The sequence below is a fragment of the Macaca nemestrina genome, chromosome 6 (assembly GCF_043159975.1).
Source record: "Macaca nemestrina isolate mMacNem1 chromosome 6, mMacNem.hap1, whole genome shotgun sequence".
In the NCBI taxonomy this organism is placed as follows: Eukaryota; Metazoa; Chordata; class Mammalia; order Primates; family Cercopithecidae; genus Macaca; species Macaca nemestrina.
In genome coordinates, this window is record NC_092130.1 from 158,889,324 (window position 1) to 158,911,093 (window position 21,770).

At 34.8% G+C, this 21,770-nt stretch overlaps 1 protein-coding gene across 7 annotated transcripts in view; it reads left to right on the plus strand.

Annotated features, from left to right (window-relative positions):
- Positions 1-21,770, plus strand: part of LOC105472967 (cadherin 12) — a 1,136,463-nt gene that overhangs the window by 884,884 nt on the left and 229,809 nt on the right. For all 7 annotated transcript variants that reach the window (XM_071099074.1, XM_071099075.1, XM_011726552.2 and 4 more), the window contains one exon: positions 5,705-5,999. In XM_071099074.1, the coding sequence (XP_070955175.1) occupies positions 5,705-5,999 (295 nt within the window). The remainder of the gene's footprint in view (positions 1-5,704; positions 6,000-21,770) is intronic.

Genomic DNA, 21,770 nt, shown 5'->3' on the forward strand with positions numbered 1-21,770 from the left:
GGCTGGGAAAGGAGAGTATGGTTGGGATTATAAACTCTTCGATTCTCTGTGATATTTAGCAATTTAATTGTATTACGTTGATTAAAATGTTTTTGATCAGTTTAAACTGATGTAATAAATTCACATTTATTGATACAGAAAAGTATTTATGATATAATCCATACGAAAAGCAAGTTACAGAACAGTGTACAGTGTACCATAGTACATATGAAAACAATTAGTGAAGTAATTTGCAGAGCTATATACCAAATCAGAAATTATTTTGGTAATGAATTTATGATTTTTCCCCATTTTCTGATTTTTTTCCATGATCCCATATACTTTATTCTAAGAAAACAAAAGACAAAACCCCACATATACACAAAAATAAACGAGTAAGTTCATTACAACCCCAAAGGCTAAGTCAGTGGGAAAAGAGGGAAATGAATGGTTATGAGCATAAAGACATGGACAAATAAAAGAAGTCTGGAGCACAGAGAACAATTTACAAATCAGCAGTCATTTTAAAGGACACAGAAATTATGGTTTTAAATATCATTCCGGCCGGGCGCGGTGGCTCAAGCCTGTAATCCCAGCACTTTGGGAGGCCGAGACGGGCGGATCACGAGGTCAGGAGATCGAGACCATCCTGGCTGACACGGTGAAACCCCGTCTCTACTTTAAAAAAATACAAAAAACTAGCCGGGCGAGGTGGCGGCGCCTGTAGTCCCAGCTACTCGGGAGGCTGAGGCAGGAGAATGGCGTAAACCCGGGAGGCGGAGCTTGCAGTGAGCTGAGATCCGGCCACTGCACTCCAGCCTGGGCGGCAGAGCGAGACTCCGTCTCAAAAAAAAAAAAAAAAAAAAAAAAAATATATATATATATATATATATATATATCATTCCATAAGCAAAGAGAATATTAAAATCATTTTTTGTAAAATTCCCTGAAAAATGTTTTGTAATAACTTTTTTATTTTTTACCCTTCTCATCACCACCATCCTCATTACCTCATAAGAGCCATATGTGGTAACTATCCGGGCTTGTTATTCTCTATCTCCTGCCAGGAAATATACTGAATTGCAAGAATTAGGTACTACAAAAAGAAACATATTTTATATTAAGCAGTTACATTTTGAAGTAAACGGGTAACTTGATGGTATTTCTATAGCATATATATGGCATATATATGTGTCTGGATATATATATGGCACTCATATATACCATACATATATATATGTCGCATATACATATATATATATGGCACTCATATAAAAAACACACATAGCCACATATGGGTTAGTAGTAGTATTTGTTGAACACAATTTTTGGTTTTCACACAAATCCACCTTTTCAAAACCAATTGTTCCTTCTCCCAGCATACCCCAGGCTGGCAAATGACAAATGAAAATAAAATCCCTGCTGGAAATAGTGGTATAAAAAGCATTTTTCATTTTATGTGCACTTTGCAACCCGGAGAAAATAAGAAATTTGTTTTAGTTTTGTGTAGTAGTTTCTAAAATATGATCAGAGAGATGCTAGTAAACATTTAACTTTAGATGAGCTTTCTCAAAACTTTTAAGCGCTGGAATGAAAGATTTGCTCACACTCTGAAGCTGGTGCTGGGTATCTTTTTTAAGCCTCCCTTGGCATCTCATTTTCACGCACCATCTGAGATGACTTGGAAAACACCAGAAAATAACAACACTACTTCCACAAAACAACTGCCTGGACAGTGCCTATTTCTACAGCCGTCATTTATAGGACTCTTTTTCTGGGGAGAAATTTTATTTTAAGTGTCAATACTAAAAGATGATATATTTGGAGTTGGCTGCTTCAATCAGTAAATGTAGTCAGTACCGACTCAGAAACAGCTTATTTTTAATAATTGGAAGAAGAAATAGTTCTAGCTGTTAGTTTTAAATGGCTACAAAGGGAAGAAATTATTTTCGTGGAATTATTAGCTTGCCGTATGTGTAGTTTAAAATGGTTGTGTAAAAATGGCATCATGTGATTTTTTTTTACAGTGAACATGACCCAAAAATGTGGAAAGACCGAGTTCTTTTTCTCTGTAACCCTCCTTCCTTCTTTGTGCAAATGAGACTAAGAACTTCCTTCACATTGTAAGCGAAACCTGAATCCCATTGCTGACATATTTGAGAAAGCAGTTTCATTGATAGAGATCAATTTCTGGACTAAAAATTCAGTATTTTCTAAGATTCATAAAAATTATTATAGCTTTAGTCTTGACAGTTGCCTTTTTATTTTAAGGAAATAAACCCCAGAAAGCACATAAACACACGCATCTACATACATACATACATGCACATTCACCACACAGTTTATGAAGGAATATCGAGTGCCCATTGGATCACTCAACTTCGCTGAATGAATATGCAGACATTTAAAAAAATAATTTTGAAAAATTTTAAATGATACTGAAAAATAATTATGGCGTTTTGTTTTTTAAAATCTTGACTCATTTATACAGTGTGTGTATACATAGATACAAGCAGAGAAATATGTATCAATATAAATGTACAGTAAATATGTATTTATATATATTTACCCTTTCAGTTATATATTTACATAACCGAAACATATAAAAATAACAAAGTAAGGCAGGGCAGAGTGGCTCATGCCGATAACCCCAGCACTTTGCGAGGCAGAGGCGGCTGGATCACCTGAGGTCAGGAGTTTGAGACCAGCTGACCAACATGGTGAAACCCTGTCTCTACCAAAACTACAAAAATTAGCCTGGCTTGGTGGCATGTGACTTGTAGTTCCAGCTACTCTGGAGGCTGAGGCAGGAGAATCGCTTGAACCCGGGAGGTGGAGGTTGCAGTGAGCCAAGATCATGCCACTGCTCTCCAGCCTGGGCAAGGAGAGCGATACTCCGACTCAAAAAAAAAAAAAAAAAAAAAAAAAAAAAAAAAGAAGTTATGTCTAGGTAAGATGATGACGGAAATTTTCGTCTTACTTTATACCTTTCACTATTGAAATTATTTTATAGTTGAAGTAAAGGAAATTTTGTAATATCAAACATGAGCCAATGTCATTTATTTAATATCAAAATTAATATTAGAAAAATGTCTATACTTTAGGCTACCACCCATCTGCCTGAATTAATCAGCATGAATACTTAATTTTAAATATTACCTGTCAACGCAGATCACTGAATGTGATCTCCTTTAAGGTATTATCATGTCATAAACTGCTATAAAAAGTCTAATTCTCTCAAGAGTTTTATGGTTATCCACTTCATTTTCAGGTCAACATTTTAACATATTTTCCCATATTTTTTTTTTCTGAATCTTGAATCTCTGCAAAGCCAACCTTCGAATTAGAAGGAAAAGGTAGAAGAGTGAGGAGTAGCAGCAATTCACTTGAATTTGGATCTTGGATATAACTAAAAACACATTTTGCTTTTTTATTTTTATGTCAGTTTGCGAAGGAAACAGTTATGGTTTTAGCTAAATGAAGAAATTTTTGTTTTGTTGTTCTTTTTTCTTTTTATAATTCTACTTGTATCACATTTCAAAACCTACTTTGAATTTTCACTCAGTTCCCACAATATTACCATATATTCTTTGAGCTGTTGGCAAAATGGATCCATTTTGTAAAGTCATGCTTTTTGCACTGAGCTTTTGCCAGTCTCATATATTTAGATAAATCTGAAAGCAAAAGCAATACCCAATGTGTTGAATATCTTTAATAGCATGGTTGAAATTTATAATTTGAAAATCATAAGTTCAAAGAACATTTATCTACGGCTTGATTTTACGCTTGACACTGCCTATGCTTCACAGCAGTTTTTTTTTTTTTTTTTAAATAGGAGGACAAAAATACTTCCTTCTATCATTCATAGCAATTTTCTTTATACTTAAGTAAAATATACAGAAACTTTTAAAGGAACATCAAAATCTTGTTCCCTCTTATTGTTGCCATATTATTTTTATTATATTACCCAACCAGGTTGTTACGGTTATGCTTATACTCTTATACAAATACACTTTTAGAAGAAATATTGAAGGAAATGCAACTTCACAAAATGAATAAGTTTACCTTAATAACATTAATATGAACAATGATGTTATTTTATTCAACTTAAACCACGCTCTTGAGCTTAAGAGCAAAGATGTAGCCACGGTTGAACTTATATTTATTTGGGCTATATTTGTGCTTTTAATTACTCATACTAATACATAAGAAGCTTATTTGCAACAGGATATTTATATAATTTTAAATATTTTCGGAGTTTATGTGTGTGTGTTGAAATGTTAAGAAAACAGAACTCATTCTTAAGCAATGATTTGCAAAACAGCAGTGCTCATATGCAGATTTTTAAGGCATAGCCCAAATGGTTAGAGACACTGCAAAAGTTTATTTTTCTTTTGGGTGATCTGTTGACTGGAAAGAGCTTTTACATATAAAAATGTGGATGCTGAAATCAAATGGCTATACCCAAATGAGCAAGAATAGTTTAAAACATTTAAATCAGTGTCTGCATAAAAATTAATGTACATATTATTTATAAGACTATGTTATGTATATATGTATATATATTTATATTATGTATAAGAATATATTTATAGAAATATAAACTACTAGAAAATTATATATGATGCAATATTTTATGTTAGGTAATATTTTATGTACATATTTATTTACAGGTAGTTTATATACCTTTAAGTCTGTGTCCATTTTTCATTTATTCTTGGTCTCCAGTTTGAACAACAGTGCCTTATGGTATTACACTGATAATTTTCTCTACTCTTCAGTTCTCTTCCTTATTGTTTATTCATGTGTATCTTATTCCATGCTATAATGTAAGGTGTTGAATCTTAAAAGAAATTAGCAGAATTTCAATGCTTTCCTATATTACTCAACATAAATATTCTATATATAGAATGAATTAGAACAAGCTATTTGTGAATCTGAAAGGTTAATCAGTGATTCTATCAATCATCTGGTTAATAGTGGTAAACTCATTCAAACTCAGTCTGTTAAAAATGAGATGCTCTGCCCTTTATCACTGAAAACCTCTTGGTTTGCCAGATTTTTCCCTTCTTTACAAATGAAAATGCTTAGTGTTTTCTGAGTTCCTTTGCACTATCTCCCACTGGATTCAGGTCATTGATTTTATCTTCAGAACAATTGGAAAGTTTATTTTGTGGTGTATATGAGCTAATTTATTTTTATCGAAATGTTTATTTAAAATGAAACAATAAGTACACTGAAGTTTTGTGCATTTCATTTTATGAAAATGTTATCCCAAAGGGATACAGAAGAACTAAATACAAATTTTCAAAATTTGTTGGTTTTTTGCCTGTTGCTGTATCTGAGGTTGTACTTTTGTTCTGATCTTCATAATACCTCAAAAAAAAAAAAAAAAAAGATGGATTAAGAGAAGGATGAATGGAAGAATGGATATGAGATCTATCTGATAAGGCAAGTAGATTAATAGACGAATGGAGGAATGTTTGGATGTATAGGTATATATGTGTTCATTGCACAGTTTCAACTTTATGTGTTAACATTTTCATAATAAGAAGTTGGAGAAATAAAAAACAAGAAAACAGAACCGTAGGATTTTTCTAAACGTTTTTGATTAAAGGAATTATATTGCAAATTATGAATTTTTAATTTGGCAACATCGTTTTAATGGTGTTCTTTCTTTGTTCTTCTCTTTCTCTTCCTCTCTCTCTCCCTCTCTTCCCTAAAGCTCCATTCCGACTTAGACAAGGGAGAGGGCACTGTTAAATACACCCTCTCAGGAGATGGCGCTGGCACCGTTTTCACCATCGATGAAACAACAGGGGACATTCATGCAATAAGGAGCCTAGATAGAGAAGAAAAACCTTTCTACACTCTTCGTGCTCAGGCTGTGGACATAGAAACCAGAAAGCCCCTGGAGCCTGAATCCGAATTCATCATCAAAGTGCAGGATATTAATGATAATGAGCCAAAGTTCTTGGATGGACCTTATGTTGCTACTGTTCCAGAAATGTCTCCTGTAGGTGAGTAGGCAAATCAAAATTCTGTGAGATACAACGAGACCTCTTCAACATTTAGTTTCTGCAGGTTGATGTAAACATCTTATCTGTCATCTAAAAGAGTATTTTTCAATGCTAGAAAATACAATTCTTTTCATTTATTTTTGTAACGTTTTTGTTTGTTTGTTTGTTTGTTTGTTTGTTTGTTTTGAGACGGAGCCTTGCTCTGTCGCCCAGGTGTCCATCCAGTGGCTGGATCTGCGCTCACTGCAAGCTCCGCCTCCCGGGTTCGCGCCATTCTCCTGCCTCAGCCTCCCGAGTAGCTGGGACTACAGGCGCCCGCCACCATGCCCGGCTAATTTTTGTATTTTTAGTAGAGACCGGGTTTCACCATGTTAGCCAGGCTGGTCTCGACCTCCTGACCTCGTGATCCTCCCTCCTCGACCTCCCAAAATGCTGGGATTACAGACGTGAGCCACCGCACCCGACCCCTATTTTTGTAACTTTTTTGTTTTTCTTTTTGCTTCATTATGAAGATAACTACAAGAATATATAACATTCTTTACTGTTTTCCAACCTGTGAATTTACCTGAACTCATAGAATCCTTGCGTGCTTTAAGCAAAAAAAATGTATTTTGTATTGAAATTGATTGTTATCTCAATTCCAGACACCTATATAGTGCTGGGGATACCTACACTACACCACGAAATACCAGATAGTAATTCTTAGCTCAAACTAAATTATCTAAAGCATGCATCATATCTGATCTGGAAGTGGTCCAGAAACAGGTGTGTTGCATTTGTAGCCGTTAATAGAGATTCTGGAAGGGTGATACTGTTTCCTTTTCGGGTTAAATAACCCATACTTGTTATGCCATCAAGTCAAGCAGCAAATGAATAATGTCAACAAATCATTATTAGAACAAATTAACAAATTACAATTATAATTATCAAATTAACAATTAGAATATAGTAGCACCATCATTCTAAAAATTTAAATTTGATATAAGTATACATTTCCATATCAGCCTAAATTTCCAAAATCCTGTAATATGTAGGATATAAGGTCAATAAGTTAAGAATTCCAGCTTTAAAGACCATTTTAAGTTATAATTTTTATTCCTCGGTCACCACTGCTAATCCTTCAATTTATTTCAAAGTAACTTCTGGTTTTTATTACATTTGGAAGATAAAGCAACTTATCACATGTAGGTTACAACTTAAAATTCGTGTATGAGCCATTGCTCATATTTTCTAAAGCTGACATGCCTCAGAGGGTTTCTACTGCTCCTACAACCACCCAGGACATGCGATGAAGATTGTGCACGCTACCCTGAGGGCAGAAGCAGGTTAGTAGCTGTAGGAGCTGTCACATGGATTTACTATAAATACACTTGAAATTGTGTATGTGACCTTATCAGGCATTTAAAGACTATAATCTCTCCTTGACCTAAGAAATCAGCTTGAAGTAATTCACTTAGATTTCAAATTTTAATGTGGATACCCAAGGCTGCAAATCTGTTATTCAGTACCTGCTACACTTTTGGGGTTGCCTCTTTTATGCACTGTTATGATTGCTAGAAATTTAGAAGTCCAATTGGAAAGAAGCATATCTTGTTAGAAAAAAGTCCCAGAAAACGAGGGAGGCTACATTTGAACTGTGTCTTGATTTTACAGAGGGAAAATAAAGTTAATATTTTGAGGAAAAAATAAGGCTTTTAAGATGACGTGCTATATAGTAGACAAATAGTTTAACTCAGTGCCTGCTTCATGTACACTGGATGTGTTAACATGAATTTATGAGCCTCAGTGACTTTTTATTACCAAAACAGCTTCCTTAAAGCAAACACACACACATGCCTCTACAGTATTGGAAAATTCTGTCTCATTAGATAAAACAATTAGGATTTTTCTTGTGCCGACTAGAAAAACTAGGGCTGCAGAGTTGAAGCCTTCATATAAGGAGTTTGCAGCTCATATCCAAAGAGAGACATATATTTGGAAAGTCAAAAGTGTAGGTAAGTGAGAAAGTAGAGTAATTTCAGCTTTTGCAGTTGGAGTGGGATATAATTTACTATGTTGTCATAAGATATTGGAAAGATCTTTGGAAGAATAGATTCTTAAGGTGTTTTCTCATTTGCCCTTACTGAAATTTCCCACTGGGTCTTCAAGACAATTCCAGTAAATACTTAAATTGATTTTCAATGCACTGCTTTCTTTCATTTTTATTTATTTATTTGGAAACTGGGTCTCGGTCTGTTGCCCTGGCTGGAGTGCAATGGCCCAATCTTAGCTCACTGAAGCCTTAAATTCCTGGGCTGAAGAGATCCCCCTACATCAGCCTCCTTAGTAGCCAGATGTGTGCCATCCAGCCTGGCCAATTTATTTTATTTTATTTTATTTTATTTTATTTTATTTTATTTCATTTCATTTTTTGTAGAGAAGGGATCTAGCTGTGTTGCCCAGGCTGTTCTCACATAGTTCTGGCCTCAAATGATCCCTCCACCTTGGCTTCCCAGAGCACTGGGATTATAGTCATAAGCCGCCCTGCTGGCTCCTTGTTTTAGTTTTAAAAACAGAAGGGTATTTCTTTTGAATGTGAAATATTACCACATGGTATGAGTTAGTCCAAGTGTTTTTATACTAAATTTACATAATATATACTTTTCAAGTAAGTACAAAGAGGTATAAACACTGCTTATGAATTGAATGTTAAAAATTAAATCTCTGTGCACTACTTTTGCCTTTCCCCGTAATCTCACGTATACACATAAAACAAAAAACAAGATACCCAATTACAGTTGTGGTATCTGCTGTTCCTGCCTTGAAATTTCCAACTTACAGCTAACCAACAACTACTGTGCATCCAGAACTTACATCTATGTTCCTAGAGTACTTGAACCCCATTCTCAAGTGCATCCTTCTTACCAGGTGGAAATGGTTCACTGTTGTACTAATCTAAGAAAATATTATGTTTTTCTCTACTTTTTTTCCTCTCATATACTCTAGGCAATTCTCCCTCTGTAACATTTTCCTGAGGATACTAAAATAATTTTTAATCAAGACCAGATGGAACTTTGTATGGTATATTGACAGTATACCAATTGTTGTGACAAATCTCACTGCCTGTTGTAGATACCAGTGTTTGAGGTGTTCCCTATGAAATAACTTTTCTGTCTCAATAATTGAGAATGCTACTGTTTTATTTCCCAAAAAAAAGGAAACATTAATCAATTAAAAATGCATACAGTGAAATAACTTATTTTGTAACATAAAAAGGAAGATGAAGAAATACTGGAACATTGAGATGAAGTTTAACAGTAATGGATTATATATCCAGAAATATGAAAAATAAACCTGCAATGAAAATTTACTAATGCTGCTGATTTTCACTTGTGTAAAGTGAACATTACAAAGAACATAGTGTACAAAGGGAGAATGGTGGTGGGTAGGGTGGATCAAGATTTCAGAGGAAAATCAATATTTAAGACTTACAGCACTATGGAATATATTTAATTTTCCTAAAGTTGAAGAAAATTCCAGTGAATCTATGAATTGTTTAAGAGAAAGGTCACTCTGTTGTTGACTTCTGCTACATTTGATATTCCAGGGAAGTAATATTTAGAGATAAAAAGCTTTTACTCTGACCTCTGAAAGTACTTATTGATCCAGATATTCCCAAACTCAAAGTAAATCCTTGGAGACAAATTGGGACTTTATGAATGTGGACTTAATTCTTTAAGATCACTAGAGCAATAATAAATTACAGGAATGTACCCTCTTTAATATCTGATGATTATGCATAAGTGGGGTATGCAGTTTTAAGTTACTTTTCCTAGAGTGCTGACAGGTTTAGAGTGTAAAATCCATACTCAATTTGTATCATCTTCCTCTACTTGAGCTATGCCACCTTGAGTCATCTGATTTGACTATTTATAATTAGATTCCTAACCTATGATATGATATAGTAGATGTCAATAGTGACTCATGATTTATGTAGTAAGTCTTACCATTTTCTAAGCAGTAGTTGGGTGCCATGTGAGCTAACTAAAAATTTGTATTTCTTATTTTATTTAACAATTACATTAACACCAATGCAGTATTATTCACTGTTGGATTTTTTTTTCAATGTGAAAACTTAATAACCCTTGTGGATAAGAAATAAAGAATGATTCTTAGGTGCTTTAGAACCAAATTAATCAGAATTTAATATACCATTTTGTTTAGGTGTCATGGCTGTTAAAACATCTTTGTGAAAGTTAAACTTAGCTTTCAATTTCAGATGATCTACTTAAGAGTTTGGAATGTTTATATTATATTATTTGAGAATGAGGAGTCTTGCTTAAAGGAAACCTGAAGGATAAGCATCTTTCATTCAATATCTTCAAAAAGAAAATTTAGCTGACGTTTAAATAGGAAAAGATACACCTAAAATAAAGTAGAACACTGGCTTCATAAAAATAGTGAAGAGGTTCTCCCTAGCTTTTCTTTTTTTCTCTTAACTCTGTCTTATTTTACGTGAAATTTGGGGAGAAATGCTAAGATGAAATTTTTGGTGGAGTATTTCAGAGGTTATTTAACCAGAGACTATTTTCTTTTTCTTTTCTTTTCTTTTTTTTTTTGAGATGGAGTCTCGCTCTGTTGCCCAGGCTGGAGTGTAGTGGTGTGATCTTGGCTCACTGCAACCTCTGCCTCCCAGGTTCAAGTGATTCTCTTGCCTCAGTCTCTTGAGTCACTGGGATTACATGTGTGCACTACCACACTCAGCTAATTTTTGTATTTCTAGAAGAGATGGGGTTTTGCCACATTGGCCAGGCTGGTCTAGAACCCTTGACTTCAAGAGGTTTGCCTACCTTGGCCTCCCAAAGTGCTGGGATTACAGGCGTGAACCACCGCACCCAGACAGCCAGAGACCACTTGCTATGTGGCCATATTTAAATAGTCCAAGAAGGAAAAGTGAAGACTGTGTCTGTACTTTACATTAATGAACTATTATAATTTAGAAACATATGTAAGTCTCCACACTTCCTTATTTTCACAAAAATGCCATAGAGAGACAAATCAAGACACAATAAACTAGATATATTCTGTTATCCCGTGAGCCAGCCATGGAAACAGAGAGCAGCACAATTAGTATCAGAGGAACAGGTGAATCATCATCTGCTTCTATCTGTGCCCTAAAAGCAGATTTTTTTCAGAAGCTTGAAGACAGAATGTCGACTATTTATTTTCTACACATAAAGACATTCTCCTTGTGCAATCAAAATACAATGTTTAAAATCAGGAAATTCGCATTAATGTATTATTACAGTCTAATTCTTCAGCCCTATTCAAGCATTAGCACTTGTCTGAATAGTGTCTTATAAAACAAAAAGTTAAAGTTCAAAATCAAACGTTGTATTAAAATGTTAGATCTGTTTAGTTTCCTCCAATCTGAAATAGGTTCATATTTTTTATTGGCTTCCATGACTCTAATATTTTTGAAGATTTCTACCAAGTTATTTTTTAGAATGGCCCTCTCATCTTGAGTATGTGTGATGTTTCTTCATGTATGAATGAAGCATATACATCTTTGTCAGAAATATCCCAAAGCAATTTTTATACTCTCCTCATTGTGTTCTATTGGGTGGGCCATGGTTTTTGTCTCATTACTGATGACAGTTATTTTTATTATTTGATAAAGGTTGTGTATAACTTATCTGTTATGGCATAATACATTAACCAAAACCTTAGCAGTGTAAAATAGCGGATACTTAAATTTCTCATAGGAATGGCTCTATTGAGTACCTCTGTCTCAAGGCTTCTCAAGAGATTGTAGCTACCTTGTTGGCTGGGGTTGTGGTCTGATCTAAAGGCTTAGTTAGGGGGTGGTAGAAATCGTCTGTATGTGATTATTTGTAGGCCTCAGTTCTTTGCTATGTGGACCTCACAGGCCTGCATCATAACGTGGCAGCTGGCTTTCCCCAGAATGAGCACCCAAAAGAGAGCTAGACAGAGAGAAAACTCTCTGATTGAAGCCATAGTCTATTTATAACCTAATCTTGAAAGTGACATCATATCCCTTCTGCCATATTCTACAAGCAAGTGCAACCCGAATACAAGAAAGCTGGGATCATTGAGGGCCCTCCTACAGTCTACCTACCACTGTCTATACTTTGGCTCTCAATGATTCATGTTGCTTTCTCATGCAATATATTCTCATCCCCTTCCTAGGACCCCAAAATTTTCAGCCCACTATAGCATCAGCTCAAAGTCCAGAAGCTCTTCATCTAAATCAAGTCCAGATGGGGAAGTGATCTTTGGGTTTAATTCTTTTTTTTTTTCTTTTTTAAAATTTTTTACTTTTAGTTCTGGAGTACCTGTGCAGGATGTGCAGGTTTATTACATGGATGAACATGTGCCTTGGTGGTTTGCTGCACCTATCAACACATCACCTAGCTATTAGGCCCAGCATGCATTAGCTGTTTTTCCTAATGCTCCCCCTCCCTCCACCCCACCTCCCATCAGGCCCCAGTGTGTGTTGTTCTCCACCCCGTGTCCATGAGTTCTTACTGTTCAGCTCCTACTTATAAGTGACAACATGTGGTGTTTGGTTCCTGCGTTAGTTTGCTGAAGATAATGGCTTCCAGCTTCATCTATGTCCCTGCAAAGGACATGATCTCATTTCCTTTTTGTGGCGACATACTATTTCATAGTGTATATTTTCTTAATCCAGATTAATGATACTAAAAAAGCCAGTTAGTTACTACACATTCACCAAAAATGCAATGGTAAAACAGGCACAAAATAATGTCTCTAGACATTCCTGTTGAAAAAAAAAAAATGGAAAAAGGCACAGACTAAAGGAATTATTGGTCCACCACATTTTAAAATCCCAGTGGTAAATGTTGCAAGTCATTTGATTATATTCAACATCTGTGAATAATTATTCATGCCTCTCAGTTCTGCCCTCTAGGCTCATTGTTCTGCCTTTTGAGTTATTCTTTTTTTCTCCCATGAAATACAGCTTGTACTTGCAATAGTACATGGGTGTTGAACTTGTTAAAAGTTCATATCCTTTTGTTCAGATCCAACTATCATTTCCTAGTTGTATGTAGTTGTGTGGGTTATTTCTCCTCCTTTTACGTTGATTTTCTCACACTTTATGAGCAGGGTTATTGCAAGTAGCAAGAAGAAAGTGTATATTTACCATTTGCCACAATCCCTGGGGAAGTGCAGTCAATACACTGGAAAAGGTCCTCATAAGAGTTTGATGATCATTCTCAGAAGAGTAGCCAGAGAAAGTCTAAATGGTAAAGGTTCCAGCTAATTATCTTCTTCCCTTTTCTCAAGTTTTCTCTCCATCTGACACATGAGCTCAATATTTACCATTGCCCTTTCTACAAATTTAACCAAGTTTATTTAAAAACATAATGACCTTCTATCCCAATTTGCATTTTCTTTGGTGTAGAGGACGCCTTTACCTTGATGTGTGGAGACAAGCCGTTGATTTGTAAGAAACACCAATTATCAGGTTCCACTTGTGCTTCACAATCTGCTGAGCTGCTTTAACACATTTGATGAAATTGAGCAAGGCCTTGTGATCTCTTCTGTGCCAGCCGTGAAGTGTCCACCGCACGCAGCGTGGCAGAATTATTTTCAGTGCCATAGGATGTTATGGCTGTGTGTGCAGGGAGCATTTTATTCGTCTGTTTGATTCCTATGTTTTTATTAGTGGTGCAATTGCAAAGGTAATGCTATTGACACTTTTTGTGTGGCCTTGAGAGAAGAGTATGAATTATTTTAGTAGCAGCACAGCGTGTCCCTAAACATAAACCATGCTGTATTGATAGTTACTTTAGCAGCCACTGATCAGCAATAAATGTTAAAAATTAACAAGAAGTTCCTTTTATTTTGAAACCACCAAATGACTCTAAGCATTAAATATATTTTAGCAGGAGTTGCTTCTCGGCCACAGAGTGGTTCAAAATATTAAACATATTTTCAAAGTATTACTCCTTCCCCAGCCTCCAAGTGGTTGTAAACATTAAATATGTTTTATAAAAACTGCTTTGCCAGCTACTGGCAAGATAGCTATGAACATCATTTTTCTCTAAAGTTGCCTTCCAGCTGCGGGACTATTTTTCCTTATTTGCTCTATTCTATTTATATTTTGTACACAAAAGCAGGCAAGAGGCTACGTTGGTCCAGTTGTCTCTTGCTTTATGATAAGTGATCGGGGGAGAGAAGTTGCACCTCCGTAAAACCCTGCTGGCCACAGGAGCTTGCTGAAGTTCAATTGCTGCTACTGAATATTTCATATAGATGTCAGCTGTGTCTTCCAAGGTAATTTTTGTTTTTCATTGTGTAATGTGTTGAGGCATAAAGATAGGCATGCACTAACATCAGCATTAAGAAAAATAACTTGAAGCAACCAGACACTGATGAGTTATACCCACTGATTCAGGTGAAAATATTCCGTGAAGAGAACAGACTCAAATGGCAGGACTAGTATGTTAATAAGGTCTTTAACCCAAACATGATGAAAGACTTGGAACCTCTGTCTGGAAATCATCCAGTGTGACAACTGCATGCAATTCAAAAAGAGTGAAGAGTGTGCCCCTACATAAAGGTCTATGCAGGACTTAGACCAGGAAATATTTTCATTTTAACCAAATTCACAGTGAAAATAATGTGTGTCCCCTGAGTTAACTGAAAAATAAATTAGCTCTATCATCTCAGGCCCAGTAATTCATCATCAGGCCAAATAATTAATTATTCAGGAAGGCTTTGATTTCTATGGGAGCCAAGTGTTTTCCAAATAGTGTAGTACTGTTTCTTGCCAAATGTATTATTTTAGGTGTATGTTCAACAGATTCAAATATTCATCAATACTTATGTGACTGGCACTATTTTAGGTACTGGAGCTAGAACTTGAGCACAAAAGACACAAATTCCTCCTCTCAGGAAACTTTTACTCCAAAGGCCTCCTGCAGGGGCAGCAAGCTAAGCTTTGTGAGCTAAATTCATCATATCATCTGTTTTTATTGGAACAGTTAGACTTATTCATTTCTGTGTTGTCTATGGCTGCTTTCACACCACAATGGAAGAGCTGGCAACAGAGACCATATGGCCTGCAAAGACTAAAATATTTACTATCTGGTCCTTCACAGAAAAGTATGTTGACCCATTACATAGTAGATTGAGTTTGAGGGAGGAGATTAAGGTAAGGCCAACTTTTTAAATCGACCTATGAGGAAAAAGTGTTTTTTTCTCCCTAAAAATTACCTCTTCCAAAAATAAATAAATAAATACAAATACAAATAAAGAAAATGGCATGACCCCAGGTAAAATGAAGGGTAAAAGTGAGGACCACACTAATACATATGTATCAGCATGAAATCAGATGTTGCCATTTAGTTCCTGCTGAAAGTGTTGGTTTGGCTTTATTAAAATCACTTAAACACAGTCTTTCAATGTTATAGATTCATGGTAAAGGTTTCTTTTTCTTTTTGTTAATTTTTTAAAATTTCTCTGAAAAAATTATTCCTCACACAATTATGTAACTTTACATTTTCCATTAAAACTAAAACTAAAAATGTAGAAAGAACAAGTCTATATTGGATTAAAATATTCGTTTTCCATCTTCATTCTCAGTATTCATATTTGGTTGCCTCATTGAGATATAAATATGCTGAAAAAAATGTAAAATTGCTGAAAGCAAAATTTTAAAAACTCACCAGTATTAATAATTATCACCAAATAACTGTTACAGAAAACTTCCTCAGAAAGTAAAATTAGAGTGAAGGTATCAAGGTTGGCACTATTTTCATTCCCGACCAAGAAACTGACACCTGAAAATTTAAAAAAAATCAGAGTCTGCAGTTTTACAAATAATTAACAAAATGAACATCAAAATATGGTGCAATTTGTTTAACTAGCAAAGGCACGCAACGAAAAAGAAATATGTCAATTAAACTGTCAACCGTGTTAATTTTGCCTCTTAGAAAAACATTGTAATGGGATAATTTCATGAAATGCTTTGATGACAAGAAAATGCCAAAATGTGATTAGTTACTTCAAAATTCAACTGAAACAAGAAAGCAGTTGGTGGCAGTCGAAACAACCAAAGGTCTTTTTTTAAATATACCATTTTTTTCTTCTCTTTTTGCCTGTGTTTAATCATAGCATACATTTTGTTTGACAGTGAAATGATTCATACTGAAAACATCAACATCACAAAAACTTAGCAGAAATTTTGCTGTAAGATTAGAATATACACCTCTATTTTCCCCAAACTTTTAAAAAATATAATTAGTATTTCTGAAAGAATTTGTTATCTTCATGAAATAATGTATTTTTCTTATTAGCATTAAGTGGTTATTTAGCTAAAGGCCAGAATGAGAAGCAACTCATTCATATGAGTATATGTATATTTCTGTTGTCAAATATATTTACTTAGAGTTTAAACCAAGAAATATTTTATTTATTGTTCTCATCACTGCCTGTTAGTCAGAATGGATATTTTAAAATTTTACCAGGTCATGTAAATTTTACTACCTATATTTCTTATTCCTGTTTGTTTAGAAAAATAATCTAGTCTATACCTAAGCTAACACATAATCCTAAGCGTTGGAAATACAAAGATGAGTATGAAGAATTCACTCAGTTTTTTACAAATGGCTGCTTAGATATAATGCATAAATATAATGTATTTTTAAAAATATGTCTTGTTTATGCATTACTTGAACCATAACTGATCCCCATTTCCAGTCAAAGAGAACACTGTCTACATATGTTAATCTTTAATACAACAAAAGCAGGCTCAGCTTAATGAGAAACTTATTAGAGTAAAATAGTTCTTTTTGTTTTTTATTTTTATTTTATTTTATTTTATTTTATTTTTTACAATAAGAAGATTATAATCTGGTAAATAGCAGGAGAAGAAAGACTTCCAAAGTTTATTTTACGGGTCCATGTATTTGTTTTTCCTGAGGGTGACTAGTGCTAATTCTAGAAAGGCCGAATGCTGTAGGAAAAACAAAATAAGCCCTGAAGTACAAAATATTTGGATTCAAACTTTGAGGAAGGATGGGAAAGTGTTTAGGGAAGTGTTTCCTTGTGTAAAACTTAGCTGGTAAGTACTATATTTCACTGAAATTGCTATTATAATAATTGAAACAGATTATTACTGGAAAAACAACATCAGCAAAACTAAACCCTAGACGAGTTTAAATAAGTGCCAGCCATTTTTCTCCTGTGGGGATTTAGAGTTGAAGTGGATGTCTTCTATTACTTTTCTTCTCTATTATCATTCTTATGCTTATAATTTTTCCTAATAAGTCACCTGAGAAGGGGATTCTAGAAACAACTCTTTCCAAGAATACACATTATTTTAAGAAGTATCAGTTACCCAAAATATTTGAATATAAACTAGGAAAACAGGAGAGGGAGATTATGGCATAAACAAGGAATTACTGTACAGTAATATGTCTAGTGGACGTGAAAAGTAATGACTTACAAATTGAATTCGCAAAGATGGACTAAACAAATACATTTATTTCTTCTTTATTCCAAATTACCATTGAAATAGTAAAATATAGTACTTATTAAAATAACTATGGAAAGTTGAGAAGAATTCTACCAACAGACTAAAGAGTAAGCAATTTCTGAAGAACATAAGTCATATCAGAGGCACTTTGGTCTTTGGCCATGAAAGAATTATTGGAGGGACTTCCTTTTCACCATAAACAATGATAAGACTGGGCAACATATATTAGGAAACAGGTTTTATGCATCAAACAAGAAATACAAATTTTTCATACTCAAGAGAAAAGAAAGCCATGAGGTAAGCACCACATTTAACCAGAACATGTGACTAGGGGCAATTTTTCTACCATTAAACAAGGAGGCCGACTCTAAAAATAATGAGTTTAGAGGAAGAGATTAAAGCTTAAAGCTCTCATTTTGTAGGTTGTCTGCTTATTTGTTGATAGGTTTCTTTTGCTGTGCAGAAGCTCTTAGTTTAAATAGGTTCCAAAAAGAGGTAGCGGTAGAGGGACAAGAGCCAAGGAACTTTCTGGTAGGTATTCAGTTCACTAACCGGGTGACAGGATCAGTGGAAGCCCAAACAGCAGCAGCAAGCAATATAACCTTGTAATAAACCTGCGTATATACCCCCTGAATCTAAAACTAAAATTAAATATATGTCTATATCATCGATATCATCTCTGTCTGTCTATCTATCTATCTATCTATCTATCTATCTATCTATCTATCTATCTATCTTTGTAAATAGCTTAAAGTTGCTTAAGTGGCTGTTGAGAGCTGCTTAAGTGTCTGAAATTTGTGTAGGAAAGGAAAAAGAGGCACGAGGCGGGCCTATAGAAGCCAGAATAAGCGTTTGGCACCAATTTCCTCAAAAGCTGCTCTATACATGAGCAGGGTTAACATCTGTAAGACCTGCTGAAAGCAGATACTGTGGGAATAAGATATCAGTAGTAACAGGACAAGGAGATGTTGGAGTTATTGACAGCCACAGGGAAGATATTTCACGGAATATTCCAGGCATTATGAACAAGGACTATTTATTTCAGTAAAGACTATGTCCTATATTTAAGAACAAAAATGAAAGAGAGTTTCCTTAACAAATAATGAAACCAGGCATCGCAGACCAAAAGGATCTGTTAGCCACTTAACAGTTTTCAAAGGACTACCTTAAGGCCCTTTACAAGAAGACAACGTCTAGATTTTCTTCAGTGTATTAGTCAAAAATACAAGTTATGCAAAGAAACAGGGAAATTTAATCAATAATCAAGGGGAAAAAAGCAGTCAATAGAACATACATCAAAATGACTCAGGCATTGAAATCAACAGATATCTATTATGAATATGTCCTAAAACTATGGAGATATTGTCACAGTGATGGAACAAAAAAAAGGAAATTTTGAGTAAAGAACATTTTTGAAGTAACAAGTGCAAAATATACAGTGAAAGAGTCCCTGGCAGGGTATACTCTCAGATTTCAGCTATCAGCAAAACAGACAAATAACATTGAAAACCATTTTTGAATTTACCTAATCTCAGATAAAAGAGGAAAATGACTAAAATAAGAGTTTGAATGACATGGGATATCAAGCCAACAAACCTATACACAGATGAAGTCTCAGAAGGATGAGTCAGAAAATGGGAAAGAAAAAAATATATTTGAAGAAATAATTGCCAGGGTTTTCAAATTTTGATGAAAAATTTCAATGCAGAGATCCAAGAACATCAAACCAATAAGAATACATGTATGAAGGATATAAAGCCAATAGCATAATTAAAATGAAATATTGAAAAATATCCATTTACTCTAAGGAAGGTAACACTGAACCTATGAAGAAAGACATATCAACAACCAAGTGAAGAAAACAGCACCCAAATAAGAATATAGTAGGCAGGTAGTAACATGGTAATTTAACAACACTCACATCACTGATTAAATGTAAATGGATTGAACGTTTATATTAGTTTCCTAGGGTTATGTAACAAAATACCATAAACTGGGTGGCTCAAGCAACAAAAATGTATTATTTCAAGTCCTGAAGGCTGGAAGTCTGAATTCAAGGTACTGGTTCCTTTTAAAGACTGTGAAGAAAAATCTGTTCTAGACATCTCTCCATGGCTTTTAGATGGCTTTTAGATGACTTTCTTCATGTTCATATGTTGTGCTTTCTGGTGGCATCTCTGTGTCCAAATTTCCCCCTTTTATAAGGCCACCAGTCACATTGGATTAGGGCCACTCTAATGATCCCATTTTGACTTGATTACATCTATGAAGATCCTATCTTTAAATAAGGTCACATCCTTACTTACTGGGGTAAGGACTTAAACATATGTTTTTTGGCAGACTACAATTCAGCCTATAACACACTCAAATTAAGAGCTAACAACTTTGAGACTGGATTAAAAAAGGACAAAACTACATGCTCTGCACTATGAATGCGTTTTAAATATATAGATAAAATTAGGTTGAAATGAAAGGAAGTAAAACCGATGTAGCTGGCTAATACCAAATAAAGTAGGATTCAAAATAAGGTGAAATATCAGAGATGAAATGATAAAAGTTTAAGCTCATTCGCAATGCATTATAATTCTCACTGTTTATACAACTGATAACAGAGTGTCAAAATGCACAAAGTAAAAACAGACAGAACTAAACAGAGAAATAGAAAGACTTTCACTCATAGTTGAAGATTTTAATCATCAGCTCAAAATAAACAATAGATGAACCAATAAAAATTAGTAAAGATTTGGAAGATTCTAACAATGCTATCAACTAATGTAGTCTAATTTCAAGTTGTAGAACACTATACAAAATATTTTATGAAAATATTTTTATCAAATTTACATGGAATATTTATGAAGGACTGTGTAGTCTCGGCCATTAAATAAGTCTCAATAATTTGAAAAAGATTAAAAATTATCTTCAGAGGTGAAACAATGGTCTTTGCGTTGATTGAGATATTGATTAAATATGCACACTTGTGAAAACTTATTAAATCGAATGCTTAATTTCTGTGCATTTTACTGTATCTCAATTCTAACAGACAGGAAGACAGGCAAACATATAAATAGCTATTACATACATACTGACACACACATACATGTGTCCACGTGTGTGTGTGCATGCATGTATGTGTGTGTATAAGTCATTTGCATATATGCTGGCATGAATCCAAGTAAAGGTGAGGAATATACATATTCTCACACTGGTAAAAATGATGACTTTTTACAGACTGATTTTTTTTGTGTGTGTTTTAATCCAGAACTAATCCCAAAATTAGAGATACAAGGGAATGGAAATTGGTTCATAGAATAAGAATTGTCCAAGAAATTTATAGCACATGACTCCCTGTCCCACCCTCAATTGATGTTTATGTCTTTACTCTGAGAAGAAAGCCTCAGTTTAGCTCTCTAAATGATGAGTTCAGTATCTACTCACAAGAATTAGAGATTAGTAAAGTTCCTTGTGTTCAGTAGAGTTCCCTGCGACAAACATGAGGAGGAGAGATGCTGCCACTTTCAAAAGACTTACTTATAGACCACTGATAAGAAAGCCATTATGTGGTCAATTTTAGAGCATGTGCCAAGTAGAGATGAGAAGAATCTATTCTGTTGTTTTGGTATGGAGAGTTCTGTAGATGTCTATCGGACCCATTTGGTGCAAAGTTGAGTTCAGATCCTGAATATCATTGTTAATTTTCTACCTTGATGATCCGTCTAATACTGTCAGCAATGTGTTAAATTCTCCCAGTATTATTGTGTGGGAGTCACTTTGTATTCTAAGAACTTGATTTATGAATCTGAGTGTTCCTGTGTTGGGTGCATATATAGTTAGGATAATTAGGTCTTCTTATTGAATTAAACCCTTCATCATTACATCATTATGTAATGCCCTTCTTCTTCTTCTTTTTTTTTTTTTTTTAGAGGGAGCCTTGCTCTGTTGCCAAGCTGCAGTGCACTGGCACAATCTCGGCTCAAGTGTGCTGGCACAATCTCGGCTCATTGCAATCTCTGCCTCCTGGATTCAAGCAATTCTCCTGCCTCAGCATCCAGAGTAGCTAGGACTACAGGCACACATCACCAAGCCTGTCTAATTTTTTTCTTTTTTTTGAGATGGAGTCTCACTCTGTCACCCAGGCTGGAGTGCAGTGTCGCGATCTTGGCTCACTGCAAGCTTCGCCTCCCAGGTTCATGCCATTCTCCTGCCTCAGCCTCCCAAGTAGCTGGGACTACAGGTGCCCACCACCATGCTGGGCTAATTTTTTGTAA